General features: G+C 35.9%; 2 protein-coding genes across 2 annotated transcripts in view; one reads left to right on the top strand and one right to left on the bottom strand.

Moving 5' to 3' along the window:
• The window catches only part of LOC121421815 (fibrillin-1-like), a 130,374-nt gene that overhangs the window by 65,573 nt on the left and 41,055 nt on the right, over window positions 1-23,746 (top strand). The window contains exons 32-42 of the mRNA XM_041616614.1: window positions 2,261-2,383; window positions 3,134-3,259; window positions 4,726-4,851; window positions 5,287-5,406; window positions 6,694-6,819; window positions 10,542-10,640; window positions 11,410-11,523; window positions 12,681-12,803; window positions 14,249-14,394; window positions 14,691-14,919; window positions 16,903-17,004. Of these exons, the coding sequence (XP_041472548.1) occupies window positions 2,261-2,383; window positions 3,134-3,259; window positions 4,726-4,851; window positions 5,287-5,406; window positions 6,694-6,819; window positions 10,542-10,640; window positions 11,410-11,523; window positions 12,681-12,803; window positions 14,249-14,394; window positions 14,691-14,919; window positions 16,903-17,004 (1,434 nt within the window). The remainder of the gene's footprint in view (window positions 1-2,260; window positions 2,384-3,133; window positions 3,260-4,725; window positions 4,852-5,286; window positions 5,407-6,693; window positions 6,820-10,541; window positions 10,641-11,409; window positions 11,524-12,680; window positions 12,804-14,248; window positions 14,395-14,690; window positions 14,920-16,902; window positions 17,005-23,746) is intronic.
• LOC121420989 lies at window positions 18,381-23,004 on the bottom strand. Its single transcript, XM_041615554.1, has 2 exons — window positions 21,385-23,004; window positions 18,381-18,457 (listed from the first exon to the last, which is right to left on the bottom strand). Exon 1 carries the CDS (start codon window positions 22,845-22,847, stop codon window positions 21,411-21,413), a length of 1,437 nt encoding a protein of 478 aa, XP_041471488.1. The 5' UTR covers window positions 22,848-23,004; the 3' UTR covers window positions 18,381-18,457; window positions 21,385-21,410.

The following is a 23,746-nucleotide window of genomic DNA, read 5'->3' as shown; positions in this document are numbered from 1 at the left end:
AAGGTCAAAGGTCATTTAGGGTCAATGAACTTTGGCCGAATTGGGGATATCTGTTGAATTCCCATCATAACTTTGAAAGTTTATGGATCTGATTCATGAAACTTGGACATAATAGTAATCAAGCATCACTGAACATTTTGTGCAAGTTTCAGGTCTCATGATTAAGGTCAAAGGTCATTTAGGGTCAATGAACTTTGGCCGAATCGGGGGTATCTGTTGAATTACCATCATAACTTTGAAAGTTTATTGGTCTAGTTCGTTAAACTTGGACATTAGAGTAATCAAGTATCACTGAACATCCTGTGCGTGTTTCAGGTCACATGTCCAAGGTCAAAGGTCAATGAACTTTAGCCGAATTGGGTGTATCTGTTGAATTACCATCATAACTTTGAAAGTTTATGGATCTGATTCATGAAACTTGTACATAAGAGTAATCAAGTATCACTGAACATCCTGTTCCAGTTTCAGGTCACATGATCAAGGTCAAAGGTCATGTAAGGTCAATGAACTTTGGCCATGTTGGGGTTTTTTGTTGAATAACCATCATATCTCTGTAAGTTTATTGGTCTAGTTCATAAAAAGAGGACATAAGAGTAACCATGTATCACTGAACATCTTGTGCGAGTTAGAGTAGTATGCAAAGTCAGCACTGCTGCTATATTGAACCGCGTGATGCAGGTGAGACGGCCAGAGGCATTCCACTTGTTATCCAATGTGTTTTTAATATTGCAATTGAATAAAGTTGAACTGATGAACATTAATTCCAACAGAATAATAAAAAATCTTTTAATTCAGTTCACAGTGGAGGAATCTCAAATGAAGGTTGTTTTGGATCTGCACTTAACAAATGCAAGAAACTGTAAAAAAGATAGTGCTTCAATATTCCTGGGTACCAGTGGATAGAAGTTTTTATATTGGAAAATGTAATTTTAGGTCAAACAAAAACCTTAGAAAAAAACAGCAAGTCTGTAAAATCAATGCAAATTGTTGTCTTGAGCTGAAAATGATGTGACACAAGTATGAAACATATTTTCATATTGTTCAGATAATTTCATTGAGATAAATTGAACTGACGCTAATAGACATTCTTTATCAGCTTTCAGTCTTAATAAATAATCCAAAGTAGTGATAATGATTCCTTCTTGTTTACATGACTTATGATACAAGGACCTAAATGACATCCTTAAGTCATGGTTGAAGATGTCATGTGTTTATCACTTTCACAAATCTGGAATATCATTTTCACAAATCTGGAATATCATTTTCACAAGTTTTAGGTGTAAAACTTGTGAAACTCCGAGAATGGCTCCAATCACACCAGTTTTACATTCTCTACATTGGCTTCCTGTCCACAAACGAGTTCAGTTTAAACTTTTATTCTTTGTATATCGAGCCCTCAATGGATTGTCACCGCAATATATCCAGGATTCCCTTAGGCCATACAATCCTATCTGCACTTTACGATCTACAGATTGTAAGCTGCTTCAAACTCCCCGTACCTATCATTCCTGGGGAGACCATGCTTTCTCGAATGCAGCAGCCAGGTTATGGAATATGCTTCCTCTCTCACTTCGCTCCATCAAGACATATACTACTTTCAAAGATCACCTTAAGACATACCTATTTCAATTGTAATTGATTTTAAATGTATATTGTATTTTGTTGTATTCCATTTATGATTAAAAGAAAGATAATTCATCCCTTCCCGTTCACTGGCTGTTCTTGTGGGACCCGGTGTCCTCAGATTGCTAGAGCTCTTGTGAGTTATGTACTGACTGGGTTTACCCCTTAAATTGTCAGTGAACGGGGCAGCCAGAGGGCACTGGGTTCCGCATGATGATTGGCTGATGGATGGGTTGGGGTGAATGAACCAGATGTGAAATTATTATTGTTATTATTCTTACATCGTACTTGTTAATTGTTCTTGTGTAGTATTTATATAAATTTCCATAAAATATAATTTTTACATTGTAAAAGAGAACTGTTGCTCGGCTAGCGCCATGAGCGTCTGCTGACGGTGTGTGCGCTCTACAAATATACACTATTATTATTATTATTAAAAGAATGTCTTTTGTACACATTATTTTCTTGTTGCCACATAAGATGATCCTTTCCCCGGCAATTACATCTGATGTACCTTTGATTTATTATTAGCTGCACTTTGTTGAACTTTATTTGAATAAACCTCTGTTATAGTTTGTAATAATTGTTCTTTAACATTAATGCATATTATGTTTTTTCATGACCAACCCATTTCCAGACATTGATGAATGTGATGATTCAAGCCTGTGTACAAATGGAGAGTGTGAAAACAACAATGGTTCATTTTCTTGCATTTGTAATGAAGGATTTGAAATCAATGTTTCGGGTGATCAGTGCCAAGGTATGTCAGCTCTTCATTCTTTGATGAAGAATTTATTTCACTTTAAATTTACAGCAACAAAAGTACAAACTAAGGCAATTGTAAGACAATGTAATGTAATAAAATAATCAACTCTAATATGTATTCGGTCTACATCTAATACTTTAAGAAATATTTAGATACCATATCATTTTTTCTACAGGTGTCTATTAAAAATGTTGTATTAGAAATGAGGTTAAATCTTTGTTTAAAAGAGTTGTGGCTCAGTGGTTAGGTGATTGCCTTTTGAATGGCAGGTTGATGGTTTGATCCTAAATATTTATTCAAAGATGATTATGAGAATGAAGGAGGGTGATAATAACATACTATGTTAATCAGGGCCAGCTTGGAGAATAGTTTATAAGAGCTGAAGTGGCTATCACAGGTAATTAAGGATGATTATGATGATTAGTATTATCATTATTAGGATTATTATTATCATATATGTCATATTATTACATACATTTTAACCTTTAATTAATAGTCTGCATGCTATCAATAAATCAGTCAAAATAGGATCAAGTACTTTGGGAATCTAACTGTATTTGGGAGCTAAACCAAAGGAATGTACTGGGTCACTATAGGTTTTGGGAAGAAGATTTTAAAATTCATATTTGTTTGAAAACATGGAAATTTGAATTTTTCATCAAGAGAATTTACTCTTAAGCATTGAATATGCTGGGTAATAAGGTTCAAAAGCTTAATCTGCGATCATTTTCTCTATCCCTGTAGATATCGATGAGTGCAATGGTGATAATGAATGCACTGGTACTGGAATATGCATGAACACTGAGGGATCATACACATGTATTTGTATTCCAGGATATCAACTCAGCCCAAATATGACTTCTTGTGAAGGTTAGTTTTTCTGCTCCTTTGGGGCATTATATGAAGATTTTTGTCAGTGATTTTCACAAAGAAAGCTATTAGAAACTGATCTGATTTAATGAGAGAATATTAGTCAGTGAAAGTCATTGACAATCATTTTGATACCTAAGAAGACTGGGGGTGGGGCTGAGATCTCGGCCGTTGATCGCAACAAAAATTGGCATGCGCATTATCCAATATTATAATCTACAGAACTATAAGCTTAAATTCAGTGAAAAATCTCATTGCTAATTAAATACCTATGCTAATTTATACATAAAATCAAAAGTTTCCTGTAATTAAGTAATTTATGCCCCTAAAATGCTAATTTTTGGTGTACAAACTCTTAAATATAAATCTGATCAAATGTACTTTTTAAAAAAATTAACGTCACATTTATATTCTCATGTATTTTTGTGTTTTTCGACTTTTGTTTTGTCTTTCAATGGACATTGTTGGGGACTTCATTTTCATCATAAACAAGATGAAATTTATTTATTTCAATCAGTAAAATGAAAAATAATGATACATCTATGAATTTTGGCTAAAAGCACTATTTGCATTGGATTTATACACAAATTCACATTTTTGAGCAATTTTGGGTCTGCATGCACTTACAAAATGTTGCATAATTTCAGAACCGCGTACTCGGGGGGTTGCAATTTTGGTCTCAAAAGTTGCGCGAGACTTGATAGTAAAAAGTCAGCGAGTGACGCGGACATGAAAATTGCATGACTTATTTATTGCGAAAAATATCTAGGGGGGCTGAATCAGCCCCCGTCTTTTTAGGGTTAAAAGGTGCCTCGCAGATTATTCCCAGTTTGTGTTTAACCATCTGGTTATTTCAATTGGCAATTATGAGAAATCACTAGAGGGCACTTTAATATTTTGTGAGATTAAAAGCCCCTTGTCTTCTGTTTTTTCACCTTGAAGATAAACAAATATTCATGGAAATGTTGAGTCTTGACCAAAAAGGAGACATGATTTTGATCATATGACCCTGGCTGTTAGCATTAAACAAAATCAAATTATCTAGTTTCAATAGTAATGAAGCTTTTGATCGAATTAGAATTAGTTCTGAGTTTATAAAAAAAGTCACCCTTTCACCCTTAAATTGAGAAGGTAGAAAAATGATTTAACACACCTCAACAAAAGACTGGTACTTTTTACAGCTGCTTCCAACATTGTTTTTGTACATGATGAAATGTTGGATTAGTGATGCTTAAAAGATCTCGTCTGAAAGAAAGTTTTAACAAATCTTTATTTCTTACATGCTTTAGCTATTACTGAATCAAATATGCTCAAACAAATGGTAGATGTGTTCGTACTTTATGATCTAACATTAATGAACTAATCTTCATGTGAGCATAAGAAAGTACTTAAATGTTATAAGTGTTCCATCTCCCACTAAAAATACAATACCTTTAACAATATTTTATGTACTTTTTTTTGTTTAGATATTAATGAGTGTTTGAATGATCCTTCACTCTGTGCTAATGGAATATGTGACAATACACAGTCATCATATATCTGCATGTGTAATGAAGGATTTGTAGAGTCTAGCAATGGACGAGCTTGTGACGGTAAGTTATGCTTAGTTTGGTTTTTATGTAGTCAGTTAAATGCTTTCATATGTCAAAGGCTTTGCATAAAATTGATATTTATTTAAATTCAAAAATTATTTGTTTTAGCAGTTTTATGATTGAAACAGTCTACATAATAGCTTTAATCCACTCTCTTTCTTTGTCTATTATCCTATTTAGCGCATAGAGATGCCCATGGGTGGTGATATGCGCTATACAAGCAACGTTGTATTATTATTATTTTACAAATCTGTCATGCATGGTCTTACTAAATATCATTTAGTGCTTCAATTAAAAAAGGTCAAAGTGATCAGAATCAAAGTACAAAGTGTTTGCTATTTACTATGATGTATTGCAATTAATCTCTATGGAAGATGAATTTAATGGGGGAAGCCCTTGTGGCAATATTTATGTTTATCCTTTTTTTTCTTCTAGACATAGACGAGTGTCTGGAAAGCCCTTGTGGTAATGGGACCTGCACCAATAACAATGGATCTTACACATGTGCCTGTAATGAAGGCTTTGAACTGAGTAGTAATGGCAGTACATGTTCAGGTATTAACCTTACAATGGTGAAATCATGTTTTATTGTATGAAAGGTGTGTTATATGTTGTTCACCTTCACCTGGGTTCTGAGAACTTAAAGGGGAAGTTCACCCCTGACAAGATATTTGTTTAAAAATGCCTTTATGGTATGCTCTCAGCCCCCCCCCCCCCACTTGTATGTTAGGTCATGTATAGATATGACTATCAATTTTATTAAAAAAATGGATTCTAACAGTGATGTATGGTTATGATTTGATGTATATCTTTATATTTATATATATATATATTAAGCTACACCTACCATTGTTCTCTATCAATTTCTTTACAATATTTAAATAAAAAAGAGTTGCCAAAAGCTGTTGTACATGTAAAGCTTTACACATTTGTATTTCTTCTCTCATACGTGTACTGTATCAAAGCAATAGCTTTTATCCAGCTGAGGCTTGGTGGCTTAATTGTCAATGTTCAAAACTCACCTTCACCCGACAAAGGAAAATATAATTGGTATAGTGTCGAAAATCTGTCTATCTGACGGTCAATCGGATCGGGCTCAGTCTAGCCACTAACCCGTCTCTGTGGTCTAGTGGTTAAGGCACCGGCGTTCAAAGCTGGGGGCCCGGGTTCGATTCCCGGCAGAGACATTTTTTCAGCATCACCAATTTTTCCAAAGGGTAGATAGCTCTGTGGAACCTTAATTTGAGCTACGCCTACCATTGTTCTCTTCATCCATTTCTTTACAATATATATATATATATATATATAAATATAAAGATATACATCAAATCATAACCATACATCACTGTTAGAATGCATTTTTTAATAAAATTGATAACTAACACACAGGTGGGGGGGGGGCTGAGAGCATACCATAAAGGCGTTTTTAAACAAATATCTTGTCAGGGGTGAACTTCCTCTTAATAGTTCTTTACAATATTTAAATAAAAAAGAGTTGCCAAAAAGCTGTTGTACATGTAAAGCTTTACACACGTATATATATATATATATATATATATATATATATGTATATATGCATAACATTTTCATATGTATTTATGTAAACTCCCAAGCCCCCCCCCCCCCCACCTGTGTGTTGGTTGATGTATAGATACGACTATCAATTTCATTCGAGAATGGATTCTAGCATGTATGGTTATGTTTTTATGTATATCTTTTTATTTATATATACTGTATATCTTTTTTATATATACCATTTTGATATGTTTTATGTATTTTTATATGTTACATGTGTTATGAGTAACATATTTATAATGTTTCTATGTAAATTTATATGTTTAGATATTGATGAATGTGCTGGAAATGTTAATCCCTGCTTCAATGGTACCTGTACCAATACCATCGGATCATATACATGCAACTGCAGCATTGGATTTACTTTGAGTAATGATAGCAGTACATGTGGGGGTACGTATTGAACCATTATTGTATATGAACCAGCAGCCAAGTATACCACAAATCCTTAACTATTCAAATCTGGTCAGGTCCCTAACCTACATATGTAGTCTTTTTATGAAGACCCACTTGAATGATAACACACTTATTCACTATTTGATACATTCATAATTTTCTCTATAGAAATATAATGATATTAAGACTAGTCAATGAGAGGACAATGCACAATATTGGTTGATTCGCTCCCTATCTGTACGTTTGAACACATAAACATGAAAATTAACTGTTTCAAAATATCTCTGTAAATATCTTTATCTATACACAACAAAAAAAGTAAGTCCCCCCTAAATCAAATTGCTGTAACTTTTGAACCGAATTAGTTTGAGATATGATATTTCATAGGTGGTTTTCTGCACTCATTAAGCAACTCCTGGGGAAAAATGAGATCGATCGGTGGAGTCATGCATGAGTGATTAAAGATTGAATTAAAAATGACCATTTTTAAAAGTCACAAGAGTCGTTTTTCAGTTTGTTCAAATACAAAGTAGGGAAAAAGTTGTTTTCAGGTGAATTTTTTGGTGTTATGCTGTTTTACTGTCCATCATTCAATCACTTCAGACCAGATTTTGATATCGTATGTTCATGGTTGAGTGAGCACAATGTATTGCAGGGGCTGCGGAAGCGGGGGGGGGTGGGCTTCAGCCCCAACTTTTTTCCAAAAGCATGTACAAAAATGTAAAAATGACCATACAGTTTTGATTTTTTTGCATGATCAGCACCCCCCCCCTCACTTTTGGCTCAGTCTCCCCCCTCCCACTTTGAAAACCGTTCCGCGGCCCCTGAATTGTGACGTATCATCATAGGGGTTTATGGTAGTATCCTCTACAACTTGTTAGATCATGTTAAAATTTGAAAATGTTAGTGGCTCCCCCGAATATAGGCCCCTCCCCCATTTTAGAATTCTGGATCCACCACTGATTTGTCCATACATTCAACTGATCCTGAGAAATTGTTAGGAAAAGAATACATTTATGCAGTATGAAGAGTATTCATTCCTAAGTTTTAGATTGTGCTCGCTCAACCATGAAAATGTTTAAAATTCGGAAAGTGTGTGGTGATAGAATTGATGGATGATAAAAACAACAGCAATTAAAGTCACATTTGAAACCAAATTTGCCCCCAATAATCACTTTATTATCCTTTAAAATGTGTCTGTGACATTGAAAATACCAATTTTCCCACTTTGATGCGTGCTCACTCATCCATAAATAAATAAATCGATTTCATTTTTGCACAGAATTTTGCCCATAGGTTGATAAACATTACTGCCAAACGACATTGCTAAAGACAGCCTTGAAAAAAGTTCCACCATATTGAAATAAGGGGTTACTTATTCGTAAACATATGCACCCATAATGTACACAAGTCTATGAGAGAAGAAGTCAAAATTTTGAAATGAGGGTTTGTTTCATGGACGGTTTTTGTTACTTCTGCCAACAGTTATTTCATGAAACTTCGAAAATGGCTTCAGAGTAACACTATCCAAAAGGTGCGCACACCAAAGTAACAATTCGATACGGCACAGAGTGGGGCCAAGGCCTTGAACTTTCTTCTCATTTGCATAATTTTCGAGTATTGTGTGTTCACTGATGCATTAAACATCGGGATTTTCACAAATATCAAATCAAATGAACTATGCAAGGAGGTTTGTGACAGATATCCATAGTTACAAATTGCATTTTTTCCAATAACGTAAAAAAGAGCTAATCACATTCCACATGTTCATTCAAGCGTGAATGTTTAATTAAACGCCTTTGAATCATTGAAGCATGTTAATTGGTCATAAACACAACGAAAAAGTTGAGAAAAGATCATTTCAGTTATCAAAATGAAACAATACTTGCCTATGATATTTGAAAATCGTATTTTTTGTTTTCAATAAATGTTCATTGAACCGTGAAACGATGAATATTGTTGAAGAAACTCTTCCCAAAAGTAACTGTCATCATATTCTATCATTTTTATTGATAGAAACGTGTAAAATATCCAATTATAGCAAATTTTGACTTGTGTTTATTCAACCGTGAAATTTAGCCAAAAAAGTTGTGTCGTCCTTTAGAAAGTACCTTTTATAAGCCTTCTGACTAGTTTTCATGATGAGAATGTGGAATAAGTTCCAATAAAGTGGAATCAAAGTCATGACATTTGGCTTGTGACTTTTCAAAAGTGACATTTTTGCCTTCTGACGGTGCTCACTGAAGCATGACGTAAAATACGTCCATAACATTTACTCATAGGGTAGCTTATAAAATTACCTACACGCTCATGTAAAAATATATTAAAAACTCGCATTGGTTTGGAAATTATTGATGTTTGTTTAAGGGGGACTTACTTTTTTTGTTGTGTATATATTATTTAGTTGTAGTAATGATGTTTTGACATTCATATCCTTTGTTGTTTGCTATATATTCCCTAAATGTCTTGTTCTATTCATACTTCTGTCTCTTCCTTTTCTCAACAGCATTTTATAACATTTGTATAAAGCCTGTTGTGAATTTGTGTATTAACGACAATGAGAAGTATACATAGGGCTTGTTAAGCACACTTTTCATCTTAAAGTACAAGTCCAGCCCAACAAACAGTTTTTTTTTATAAAAAGAGAAAATTTTCCAACAAGCATAACACTGAAAATTTCATCACAATCGGATGTAAAATAAGATAGTTATGACAGTTTTGCTTAATTTTACAAAACAGTTCTATTCACATCCTGGTCGGTATCCAAATGAGTAGACTGATGACGTCATCCACTCACTATTTCTTTTGTATTTTATTATATGAAATATTCTAATTTTCTCCTAATTTTCAAGTAAAATAATTATTAATTCCTCCCTGAACAAGTGGAATTAGCATTGTTCAATATGATATGGTTCAGTCAAGTTTTTCCTCATTGTCAAATCTCTTAAAAATGAAATATTGTATAATTCAAACAATAAAAAAACAAAAGAAATAGTGAGTGATGGACATCAACTCTGTCATTTGCATGTCACTGTTTTGTGAAAAATAGCGAAAATTTGAAATACCATTACTTTTTTATTTTACATCCAAATTTGATGAAATTTTCAATATTATGCTATTTCCATTTTTCTCTATTTTTTCAAATCAACATTTTTCTGGGGTGAACGTGACCTTTAATTAGATTAAAAAGGCTCTTCAGAGTAAATTACAGATAGAGAGAAAAAAAAATACATCGCAAGTTTGAACTATACAAGGATAGGTTTCATTTCATAGAGAGGTGTCTGTCAAAATGCACCATTATACACATATGTTTTCAGGTTGCCCATGAAGGTGGTCACTGATGTATTTTCAGTATATATGTATGTTAGATTTTTCTCCTTTTATTAAAGCAAATTTTTTGTTGGGATGGACTTGTCCTTTAAATAATGTCCCCTGATAGGAATACCATATTGATAACCTTTGTATGCTGTACATTAAAATTAGCAAATGTTCTAAATTTCTTATTTTCCTAAACTTTTTTTACACGTTTCAGATTTAAAATAAAGAGAGACAGGACTTTGCCCATGCAGGATCAACCTTGTGAAATTTCGAATTTGACGAAATTTTCAGTCTTGTGCTTGCTTGATTTCCCCTATTGATTCAACTAAACATTTTTTTCTAGGGTGGACTTTCCCTTTAATGATTAAATTTTATACTATTTGAATTTTGTTTTGTTTTAGTTTCATGTGGTTCATCTGTGTGTCAAAATGGTGGGACATGCATAGGTTCTAATCAATGTTCCTGTATTACTGGATTTAATGGGTCTGTGTGTGAGAATAGTAAGTATATGGTCCTCTCAAAAAGAAAATAAAAAGATGAGAAAAAAGGGTTAAAACTCAAGATCAATAGCTTGATAATAACTACAAATAAATATTTTATATGCTCTACTTTTGAACCAAAAGGTTTTTTTACAGGTATTCAAATATTTATTGCTATACATATTTTATAAATTAGAAATTCCAGTTACTGGCATTTAATCTAACACTATCTATACTATCAACTACTATGATATTAATAATAACTTTTATAAACTACTTTGAATTTGAATCTAAATTGAAGTTTGGCAGAAAGAAGATGCTGAAAACTGCTTATCTAATAAAAGAGAGCCAATGGAGTAAATTAAAGAGTCAAAAGGGGCCTAAGCTTTCGATCCTAGCAGAATCTTGGTCAGATGCAAAAAAATGACTCTCTTAATTGAAGTAGTTATAAATATGTGATCTAATCAAAGATTATGAGTTTCATTTTTGTGATACTAAATCAGTAACCTATTATTACCAAACCACAAAATATTCAAGATCCGAATACTGAATGAAGAGAAAACATAAGAATGATATAATGGTTTTACATCTTGTATTTTCATGTAGCATATAATAAAATGATGTTTTTCTATGCACTTTTCAATAGAAAGTATTGCATATCATAGTAAAACAGCAAAAAGTCAAGATATCATATTTATCTCATAGATATAAATACCTATTATCATTTCTTGTTCATTTGTTTTTCAGTACTAAAACTTGCTGATTTTATGTAATTTTATTAAACCATCAGATATAGATGATTGTTCCCCTGATCCTTGCATGAATGAAGCGACTTGTAATGATGGTGTTGACAGCTTCACCTGCTCCTGTGTGTCCGGTTATACTGGAAATCTATGTCAAATGGGTAAGTCGTGCATGTCTGGTTATACCAGAAACCTGTTTCAAACAGATAAGTCCTGTGTGTATGGTTATACTGGAAAACTATGTCAAACAGGAAGGAGAGTCTTGCCATGTGATGTGGATTTTGAACATATTTATTGCTTGTTATGTGGTTGAACGTCTCTCGTTTTGTTTACGTATTTACTTTTATAACATGAGCTATGTCTTTCTTCAGGAATGCCACACACTGTCCTTTCTTAACCAATACTGATGTTTTAATATAAAGAAAATAATATATGACCAGGCACCACAAAACTTACAAAAAGTTGCCAGAAATGAAATTATAGTTAAATAGCTCTACTGAAAGAGGAAATTGTAGCTTTATAATGATATATAACTCATGCAATCTGGTAAATCCTAACCCACTTAAGTAAGAGGATAATCTTCACTACCACAGAACACTCCTTTTGAGAAAAGGGAGATTAAAAATTACTAGTCTATTGAAGAGCACTTACTCTTCCACTAGCATGTATTGTAGCCCAAAGCAAGATTTAAAATCAATAGAATTTAAATAGAAAGAATTATCAGCTTGCTGTAAAAATTCACATACTAATTAAGTACATCCTTAATAGTTTAAACAAGTTTAAATGTTAGGAGCTATCCTGTTTTAAAATCATAGGAATTCAAAGAGAGATGAATTTTCAGATTTTCTTGAAATCAAATCATGATTACATTGTCTCAAAAAGACAAAAATAGGTCTAATAAAAACACTTTAGTTTCAATTGGTACCAACAATTTTTTACAGTAAATAGGGGAATGTATACTCTTTCAGAAAGCACCGAAATCTGAAATTTGAATATTCTGACCAAAAATACTCTTAATTGCCTCCAATTGAAAATCACACAGTGCAACTTTTTGTTGGTTTTATGGTGGGTTGTCAAAGGTACTGAGCAGAATTCCATATTTGTACTTGATCTGATTATAATGTAATATGGTATGATTATCAATTTTTGTACAACTTTCAAACAGTGATTTATACGAAACACCACCCTTGTTCCATTTAATTATTTTGGAATTATCCAATCCAACATTGCATGACATTATGTATCAAACTGTTCATTCAAGCTTCAATAAAATGACGTAATCCCTTCAACGTATGATTGTCTCCCTGATTCTCTCTAGATATTGATGAATGTACTGAGGATTCAACTCTTTGTACCAATGGAAGATGTTTCAATCTCAATGGAACTTTCACCTGCGTATGCAACACTAATTTCACATTGACGAATGGAAGTGCCTGCACTGGTAAATCTAAATCACCTCTTTCATAATGAATAGAACAGTTATAAGTAGAATGCAGGGATGGCATGAAATCAGTTAATGTTTTAATTTTTGCAAATAAAGCTTTCCTGGAAATGGCATGACCATGACCGTAAAGAGAGGGAAGCTTAACCGTAAAAAGACTATTTCAACACCTAAGAAGACTGGGGAGGGGGGGTGGCTGAACATTTGTGCATGCATTTCCCTTGGCATAATCTACAAAACTGTGAAATCAAATTATTCGTAAAATCTCATCAATTATGCTAATTTATGTGTAAAATCAAGTGTGTTCTAATCAACTATATAAGGCCCCTAAACTGCTATTGTTTTGTTTACAGACACTATAAGATTCTGATCAAATATACTTTTCAAAAATTTCAATATCATAATCAATTCTTCTCTAAATTGTTGTATGTATTTCTTTGATTAGTATTGACATTTTGTTTTTTATTGGTTTTTCAATGGAAAGTGTTTGGAACTTTATTTTTACCATTAACAAGATGAAATTAATTGAGTTTAATTAGTAAAGGAGAAATGATGATAGATATATGACTGATAAAACTATTTGCATTGGATTTGTACACAAATTCATGTTTTGAGCAATTCGGGGACTACATACACTTAATCTTGCTCAATTTCGGAACCATGTGTCAGGTGGTCTCCAAGGTTTTGCGAGACCTGAAAGTAAAAAGTCAGGGAGCAACATCAAAACATTTTGTGCAGCAGATTTATCACGAAAAAATGTCAAGGGGGGCTGATTGAGCCCCCCAGTCTTATTAGGGTTAATACAGGAGATCAGAATTATATTGTCACCAATTTGGTTGCAGAGCACACACCGTAGAGGTAATGTGATGTACTTGTTGTTTCATAATGGATGAACGAATGGAATAAAAAAAATGATACTGCCTTTGTATCAGTACTTAATCCATTATTTTTATTTGTCTATCCAGTTATAATGATCTCTGACAAGTGAATGAATTGATGATTATTCAATTTGTGCTGTTTAGAAAATGGATTGAAAAGAAACTAGAATTGTATATGTGTTTTCCAGTTATTATTACATGTTTATCCAAAACAATCTTGCTAACAAGTTGACAAATTAAGTATTTTTTCAAATGAATGAATATGAGTGGATTTGAATAAAGAATGTCAGCCCTTTTCATTATTTCATTCATTATTTGTCTTTTATTATCTAGCTCTTCCAAGTAATATTGATGTCAATTAACAAAAATGATTATTTCCTTTGCTTTCCTTTTCATGAATGAAATACTTTTAAAGAATATAAATGCTGTTTTTTATTAATAAATTATCAGTTTTCTTTGTTTATCTGCTTATCTCAAGGGCTTTGTCGACTAGTTGAAGAATTTAAATTATCTATTTTGTTTTGGAATGCAAGATTTTTTTTCAACTTCTGTTTTTTTTTATTCTAGCTATCACAAATGACCTTGCTACAAGTAAAGTGAGGGTGAATATTACAGGAACTGCACTAAATGAAGAGCCCTTAGTTTACACTACAGACTTAACTATTAGGTCATCGGCCATATTCATTGAATTAGAGATTAAATTCTGTTTTGTGGTAAGTATTTCAAATTTATTTCACCAATACAGATTATTGAGAAAAAAATTTGGTAACTCATGTCATTCATGATTACTTTAAAGCCTTCCTATAATTAAAAACAGAATAAAGGGGGAATGAATAGTTCCTTTCTCTGTCTAAACAAAATTTCCCACAATTACTCGAAAACATGATAGAGATATTTTAACTAAAACTGTCCCGTCTAAGGGCGATTGAAATTTAACTGGATTTCAGGAGATGGGTCCAGGTATACTGGAGATAACATTTTGTATATGCTCTCTCATCTCTCACAACAGTTTAGGGAATATGTGAGGAACCTTTTGGGTCAACAGCTCGAAGCGTATAATTGCATTGTGATAGCATTTAGCCAAGGCAGTGTGGTTGCTGATATAGAAATGGAACTGGGTGCTGGCACCCAAGATACTGCAGACGGACTTGCACTGACTTTAACTGAAATGGCCAGCAACTTTAGTGGATCTTTATCAGCTGATGGACAAACCCTTGATGCAAGTATAGCAATAAATGGTAAGATCAAACACAGCTAATCCAGAACAACTTGATAGTAATTTCTGCCAAAATTAATACAATTAAAGAAAAGAGATGTCTCTTGTGATTTATCATTTGCTTAATTGGCACAATTCCATATAATAGGCCTATGTATGTGTGACCCATAGAAGTGGAACGTCATTAATTATTTCTTGTCTCTCTTTTCGAGTTCAAATTAAATGAGGTAGTTCTCTCATGTTATCATGACTATATAGAGCAGATTATGAAGTAAAATAAGAATAGAGAAATGTGGAGGTTGCACGTACAAAAATCATTTTTATGAAATTTCCCTTTCATTTAATATTTTGTCATGCCTGATCGAAATTCAGCAGAGACTTAGTAATCAGTTTTCCTTCATGTCTGTTGGTCTGTTACAAAAAGTTTTTTTGTCTCACCTGCGAAGCAAAGTGAGACTATAGGCGCCGCTTTTCCGACGGCGGCGGCGTCAACATCAAATCTTAACCTGAGGTTAAGTTTTTGAAATGACGTCATAACTTAAAAAGTATATGGACCTAGTTAATAAAACTTGGCCATAAGGTTAATCAAGTATTACTGAACATCCTATTAGAGTTTCATGTCACATGACCAAGGTCAAAGGTCATTTAGGGTCAATGAACTTAGACCATGTTGGAGGAATCAACATCGAAATCTTAACCTGAGGTTAAGTTTTTGAAATGTCATCATAACTTAGAAAATATATGGACCTAGTTCATGAAACTTGGACATAAGGTTAATCAAGTATCACTGAACATCCTGCATGAGTTTCACGTCACATGACCAAGGTCAAAGGTCATTTAGGGTCAATGAACTTTGGCCAAATTGGGGATATCTGTTGAATTCCCATCATAACTTTGAAAGTTTATGGATCTGATTCATGAAACTTGGACATAATAGTAATCAAGCATCACTGAAAATTTTGTGCAAGTTTCAGGTCTCATGATTAAGGTCAAAGGTCATTTAGGGTCAATGAACTTTGGCCGAATCGGGGGTATCTGTTGAATTACCATCATAACTTTGAAAGTTTATTGGTCTAGTTCATTAAACTTGGACATTAGAGTAATCAAGTATCACTGAACATCCTGTGCGCATTTCAGGTCACATGACCAAGGTCAAAGGTCAATGAACTTTGGCCGAATTGGGTGTATCTGTTGAATTACCATCATAACTTTGAAAGTTTATGGATCTGATTCATGAAACTTGTACATAAGAGTAATCAAGTATCACTGAACATCCTGTTCGAGTTTCAGGTCACATGATCAAGGTCAAAGGTCATGTAAGGTCAATGAACTTTGGCCATGTTGGGGTTTTTTGGTGAATAACCATCATATCTCTGTAAGTTTATTGGTCTAGTTCATAAAAAGTGGACATAAGAGTAACCATGTATCACTGAAAATCTTGTGCGAGTTAGAGTAGTATTCAAAGTCAGCACTGCTGCTATATTGAACCGCGTGATGCAGGTGAGACGGCCAGAGGCATTCCACTTGTTTTAACTTTCTATCATTTTTTAATTTCTGCATCAATTGTGTTCATATTTGGTACAAATGATCCTTGGGTAATACCACATAAGTGGTGATGAAGCTGGTTAGGTCAAAGGTCATCTAGGGGAAATCAAATCACACGAGGTATGGGGAAGCTGCTCATCTGTGATGTTACAGAATCATAACTTCATAACTATTCTGATTTGACACATTTTCATCCAAACGTTTTCTGTATTTTGCTCTGATTTTTCAAATTTTTTATTAAACCAGCTTATTACTAGTTTACACTTCTTCAAATCATGTGGGAGACAACGGAAGTCTGTATCACTCTAATGGCAGATAAAGGGGCATTATTCATAGAGTACAGTATTGCTTGATAGATTTTCCCAGACCCTTATCATTCCTGGGTAAAAGTAGGACTCTGGGAGTCAAGTTTGATATCGGCTGAAGTACAGGGAATCTTTTCTATTTTTGACCTGAATAGTTCAATGTGATCAGACGAATTGTCAGAATGGAGGATCTTGTATTACTTCAGGAGACCCATGTGATTGCCTGGCTGGTTTCAATGGAGATCTATGCCAAAATGGTATGTTTTGTTATTGATATTTAATAGAAAATTAAATGAAAAAATGAAATTTTTGAAATTTGATTAATATTTTATGAGTAAAGGGAGGTTAGAGAATTCAGATAGTATCTGATTCGAGTCACGTGAGATCCCGTTCGCGCGCAAAACCATCATATTTCAAAGCTCATGACTACTGTGAAAACCCAAATAAGGGTACTCAACAAAATAAACATACATGTACAGTAGGTTCTAAAACTGAGTTCCTGATGAGTCAGGGAGGGAGTGGTGGGTGCTGAATTCTCTAACCTCCCTTAACTCATAAAATATTAATCAAATTTCAAAAATTTCATTTTTTCATTTAATTTTCTATTTTATTTCGTTAACTTCGGTGACGAGAATTGAGATAGTATCTGATTCGAGTCACATGAGATTTCAAAGCTTTCACAGTAGTCATGTAATATAAGAGAAAAAATACATACCCGAGCACAAATCATTGGGCTTGGGATCCTGCATGAAGGATGTTATTGACAAAGGAAAGGTTATTTCTGGTTGGCTTGAGATAGAATTTGACAAATGTTGTTTCTTTTTTCCAACCGGCTTGTTTGAGAATGTCTATTAAAGGGAAATTGTTCCTCTGAGCCATGGATGTAGCTGCTGATCTAGTGGAATGAGCTTTGAACTGCTCAGTGTCTATTCCTGACATTTTAAGCACCGATTTTATCCATCTTGCCAAAGTTTGCTTTGATGCTTTTTTGTGTGGCTTTTTGTAGCAAACAAAGAGTCCTTTCTCTAAATTTCTCAAGGGTTTGGTTCTGCAGATATACTCCCGAAGGTAGTGCACAACGCAGAGTTTCTTGTCACCAGGCAAGGCTTGAAGTGTCAATTTAGCACCAATATCCCCTGGCCGACTCTGTTTGAGTAAATCTGTTACAGCTATTTCAACACATTCAGATGTAACCCTAATGTTATCAATGGTCAGGAGAGCTAAGGTTTGTATCCTTTGTGCCGTGGCTAACGCAAGTAAGGTGCACAATTTGAGTGTCAATTGGCGTAACGTCAATCTGTGTGCCGGGGTTAAACTGCGAAGATAATCCAGAACCTTTCCTACATCCCAAATAAATGTATAGCGGGGGGTAGGAGTACGGAGGTTGAAGACACCTCTAAAGTATCTAATTATCCATGGGTGCGTTGTTATGGTGTATCTCGTATCCTCTAAAATCACGATTGATGCTAAAGCACTCCTGGCTGTGTTAAGAGAACTGTAGCTAGCTCCCTTCTTATACAAAACATTAAAAAACTTGAAAAGGTCTCCCACCTTTGCATGGGTCCATCGTAAATGATATTCTACACAAAAGTTTCTCCACTTTCTGATGTACACCTGATATTGCTGTTTCGTTGATGCTCTCCATCCAGCCGACATAATGTTGGCAGTGTCTTTTGAAATTCCTTGAGTTATGAAATAGTTGCTCCAACTCTGCAACACAAAAGAGAAAGATGTTTAAGAGGGTGGGGTCTGCCAGTGACGGGTTGGGTTAGTAAAGGTGTACCACTTGACAGTTCCCAAGGATCATCCCATAATATGTTATAAAGTAAGGGGAACCAAGGCTGAGTTGGCCAGTTTGGTACAATGAGAATCCCTGTTGCATTGTCCTCCCTGATCTTTTGAATGCATTTTGCAATTAGGCAGAAAGGGGGGAAGGCATAAAATTTGAATCCACTCCAATCTACAGTGAATGCATCTACAGTCCATGCCCCTGGGTCAGGCATCCAGGAAATATAGGTGGGCAACTGGGCATTAAGTCTCGAGGCAAAGAGGTCTATGTCAAGTCGGCCATATTTCTCAATGATTTGTGCGAACACTGACTTGTTCAGCATCCACTCTATATTGTCATTGAACCTGCGAGATAACAAATCCGCTTCCGTGTTCCTACAGCCAGCAAGGTGCGAAGCGGTTATCCAGGCTGCGTTTATGCGACCTCAACCCAGAATCATGATTTGAATCACGATTTGAATCATGATTCAAAACAGCAACATGAATCACGATCCGACAGAATCAGCGTTTATACGACCATCTTTCTAACGCCGTTTCTCCCTGAATTCGGGCCGATCCAGTGCGCATCACAGTGTGCAGTTTGACCCAGGAAGTATAGGTCAACATTTTCGCGCCTGTTTCTAACTTCAAGTCGGCTGCAAGATTTTTGCTGCCGCCCGAGCTAACGCGCGATCGTTTGTGCAACGTTTACTCGGCTTCCGAAAAATAAATCTTTTACTTCCAGAATTCCGTGTATTGTACCTCGTATTGTTTTTGTCGGTTCATCGAAAATGGTGTTCGGTAGCCGTAGTACTGCGCACGAATTCTGTTAATTTTGTCTCGACAGGCGGTGCTACATCTCCGTAGAAATCCCTCCCTCGCAAGCGCCGCTAATTCGGAAAGGGATTCGTATCGTCTTATTTCTGTGAATCCCGGTAAGGGATGCTTTTGCTTCAGGCCAAAGCACAAGCAGAGCCCTGAGTTCGTCGTCAGTCCAATTTGTGCCTTTGGAACTTGAAGATATGATTGATGAAAACAATGAAATATACAAATGACGCTACAGTACAACCCCGGGGGTACAATACACAGAATGATAATTCCTAAATGCACGTGACAATTGACATATATACCGGTACTAGTACACTGGCAATACTGCTACACGAAAATTAACCTGCACGAAACACAGCGCACGCCTTTGAGTTGAACCCGGAAGAAGCACGACACAATGATGTCATAGAATCATGATTCAAATCACGATATCGTTTATACGACCTTTTTCGTTCGTGATTCTACAGAAACGTCTTTCCAAACGCCCCTTTTTCCGTGTTTCATGTTTGTGATTTGAAAGACGTTTATTTCCACTTTCGACTAAACGCAATCGTGATTCTGCAGAATCGTGATTTGAATCATGATTCTAATCATGATTCTAGGGTAAAAAAGTGTCGAATAAACGCACCCCCAGATACCTCTCATCATGCACCATTCCCAAATTTGTAAAGCCATTTCATTACATGCTTTGGATTTAACCCCACCCATATTGTTTAAGTATGCTACTGCAGTGGTATTATCAAGTCGTAACAAAATGTGTGTATCCCTTACTTCTGAACACAGACTTTTAAGACCTAGGCTTGCCGCCAACATCTCCAGATAGTTAATTTCATTTGTTGCGGCCCTATTGAGCTCTTCTGCATTCCATCTGCCCCCTGCATTTCTTGTCAGGTCAGTGGCCCCCCATCCTTGGCCACTAGCATCTGAACGGATTTCAATTGTCGCTTTCGATCTGTATATCTGATTTGATACTGAATGCACATGGGACACCCACCAATGTAGTTCAGCCTTAGCTCTGTCAGATAGCGTCATGCGCCGGTCAAAATGACCTGCATTTCTTTTAAGCGCCCTAATCTTGTCAATCTCCATGTATCTGTAGTGCAGGGGCCCATATTGGGCTGCTGGCAAGGCAGCCACTAATTTCCCTACCACCTTTGCAACCATGCGGATACTTGGCATCTGTTCATTAAGCAAAGCCATGCATGCTTCTTTTATATCATCACATTTTTGCTTGGGAAGTGTAATGAGCATATTATATGAGTTAAGATGGAAACCCAAAAAATCAAGCTCGAAAGATGGATCTAAGACGGACTTGTCTGGGTGGATTATGAACCCGAGATTAGACAGCAATGTAATTGTTTCCTGGGTGGCTGAGCGTGCAGCCACACAGAGTCTTTCCCCGCTATTAACATATCATCAAGATAAGCTAGAACTGAATGGCCTTGCAATCTCAAATATGATAATGCTGGTTTGAGGACCTTGGTAAATAGGCGTGGGGCAGAGGAGAGGCCATTGGGGAGTGCCTTAAATTGCCATAATTCCCCATTCCAAATGAAACGTAAGAATTTCCGGGAAGATGGGTGAATAGGAATCGAATAATAGGCATCTCGGAGATCGACTGACGACATATAAACTCCATGTGAGAGAAGTGTCATTGCGGTGTGAATGCTATCCATCTGAAAATGTTGGTACTTGACACTTTCATTCAAATCTGACAGATCCAAAATAAGCCGTACACTACCATTCTTTTTGGGCCTTGTGAAAATTCTTGAAATGAATTCCCCAGGTTCATGAACACATTTCTCAATGACTCGTTTCTGTTCAAGAGATTTAATCTCACAATTAATCTTGGAAAATTCTTCAGAATTTCGTTTGTAAGGGAAAGAAGATTTACTACTTCTTGGGGGAAATTTATTGATGTCAAATTCTATCATATATCCTTGAACGGCTTGTAAGATAAAAGGATCATTTGTAATTTTCTCCCACATGGGTAGAAATGCCCTCAGTCGACCTCCAACTAATTCAACTTTGTATTCACCTACCTTGTCTGAATGAGGTGGTGAGTTGGTTACTTCCTCTGGCTCGGCCAGTACTGGTGCTGGTGTCTGCTTGTGTCCCTCCCTGCCGCAGCTGAGGGGGTGTAGGTGTGTGGAGGGGGGTCTTTGTATTTCCCCTTCTGATGGGGAGGCCCTGTTTTCCCTAAAAAAGGCTGACCAGTAGAGGAGGCTGATTTCCTATTTGGCTTGTAGGAGTGGTCATCTCGTCTCGATTGATGAGTCGAGCTAGCAGGAAAACCGCCATGTGACATGGATTCTTGCTTTTTGTTGTAGGGATTGTAGCGTTGGTCTTTCCCAAGCTTTTGTCTCATGATTCCAGACATTGTCTTTCTTTCTTCGGTTATCTCTTTGACTTGGCGACCCAAATCTTCACCGAAGAGTAACTTTGTTACTTTGTGTTGAGGTTTACAAAGATGGTGAAAGGCAGGGTTCATATCGGGCTTGATGCAGTCCTTTCTCAGACAATTGAGGGCAAAGTTAGCATCACACAGAAAAGCTAAAGCATCTTGTTGTTGTTCTGAGGGAATTGATCCGGAGGGAAGAGATTGCGCAAAGGCAGTTATCCCTTTCACAAGTGAGGATTGGACCATTTGTAGTCTCAAATCCCGCCGACGAGTGCTTGTCTTCATGTTATCCCAGATGGTGGGGTTAACCTTAGGGGCAACCAAGGTAGAACAATTTCCAGGACAAAGGTAACGGGCTGATGCATCATCCAACTGTTTTTTGTCAAGTTTTTGGCCCATCATGAATGTGATCGTGTCCGCCAAATCCTCATCGAGGGGCTGTCCAATGTCTGAAGGGGCGGCAAACTTTTGGGCCAACATTGGTATTTTGAACTCTGACTTATCCTTGGTTCTACCCTGACTGTCTACGTGATCAGCCATGTCCATAGAGAAAACGCTGTCAGCGTCATCATTGCTTGATAAAAAGTTAGCAACGCTGCTATTGTCAGCCAAATCAATGACCGGAGCCGATTGGCCACGCGGTCTGAAGTTGCGACGTGGTTCAACACATTCTCGCTGGTCAGCTTCAGATTCACTGAAAATGCTGATATTGTCCTCTTGGTCTTCGTCAGATCGAGATCGAGAGTGGGTTCGCCTCTGTGGTCGTTCCATAGACTCCATGACCCTCTCGAACATTGATTCAAGTCTGCTAAGTCTTGAATCCAAACCGGGTTGAGCCAACTCCGGTGATTTCGCCGTACCGGCTGTCGGACGTTTAGCGGGCGGGTCGGGCTTGGCCCGCCCGTTGGCCGCGGGGGGATCAGCCTGTGGCTGTCCGCTAGGTGAATTTGCCGCCGACTTCTTTGCGGTCGGGGTAGATTTCTGCTTGCTAAGTTCTGAGCTCTTTTTCACTTGTTTTTTCTTAGCAGGTTTTGCTGGGCTTGCCTGAGGCTCGCACAGCTCACTAGACGAAGAATTCATCTTCTTGTCAGGCAAATCAGCCATGATATCCAACAAATTCGGGGAATATAATCCAAGAAATAAATCCACACGTGTATGAACGATTTCAGCGAACGAACGTAATGACGGTTTTGCGCGCGAACGGGATCTCACGTGACTCGAATCAGATACTATCTGAATTCTCGTCACCGAAGTTAACGAAATAAAATGTGCATTATTTATTTGTACCCTTGTTATTGATTTATTTGTCTATTCTTATATTTTTTGGGTCATTTTGTATTAGGATTAATGGTTCATGTTTACATGTTTATTGATATATCATTTATTTGTTGATTCATTCATTCCTTTTATTCATCTAACAACTTGTAAAATGTTTTAAAGATAATTATAATAGTTACATTTATATAGTGCTTATTACTCTTTGTTTCTAAGCACTTTACATTGTAATCATTATTACCATAGTCATCGCATCCTTGCATGCCCGCACACAATTTATGCTTTTTCTCCACTCCCTGGGGAGCATTCCAACAAGAGTTCCAAGACTCAATTTCTAATCATATTTCATAGGATTTTGCATCCTCCCGGGTACCCATTTAATACGTAGGTGAAGTGTGAATTGATGCTTTGAAAAAAGATGTTAAGCTGTGGTGGGGTTAAAACAGACGGCCCTGTTTATTAACATTGGTTTGATTTTTTATGAAGTCACCATTACTTAGTGTATCTTGTTATTCGCAATCTATTTAACACTCAAAGCAGTTCATGATTAGAATCAATGTCTGCACAACCAGCTGTGCCCCCTCAGAAAGACAATCTGTCCTTTTATCCATCCAGATTTTGGGGGTGTAGGTTTACTATGTTCATTACCTTCCTTGTTACTCTGCCTTCTTATATTTTTTTAGAAGTTAATTGCTATATCATTCTGTTTTACTTTTGATGAGAAATTA

The sequence above is a fragment of the Lytechinus variegatus genome, chromosome 9 (genome assembly GCF_018143015.1).
Source record: "Lytechinus variegatus isolate NC3 chromosome 9, Lvar_3.0, whole genome shotgun sequence".
In the NCBI taxonomy this organism is placed as follows: Eukaryota; Metazoa; Echinodermata; class Echinoidea; order Temnopleuroida; family Toxopneustidae; genus Lytechinus; species Lytechinus variegatus.
The sequence above is the reverse complement of the archived record's forward strand: the minus strand, read 5'-3'. Positions and strand labels throughout refer to the sequence as shown.

Coding starts and splice junctions, on each gene's coding strand:
- LOC121420989 (XM_041615554.1), bottom strand. CDS start 22,847: ATGGCTGATTTGCCTGACAAGAAGATGAATTCTTCGTCTAGTGAGCTG.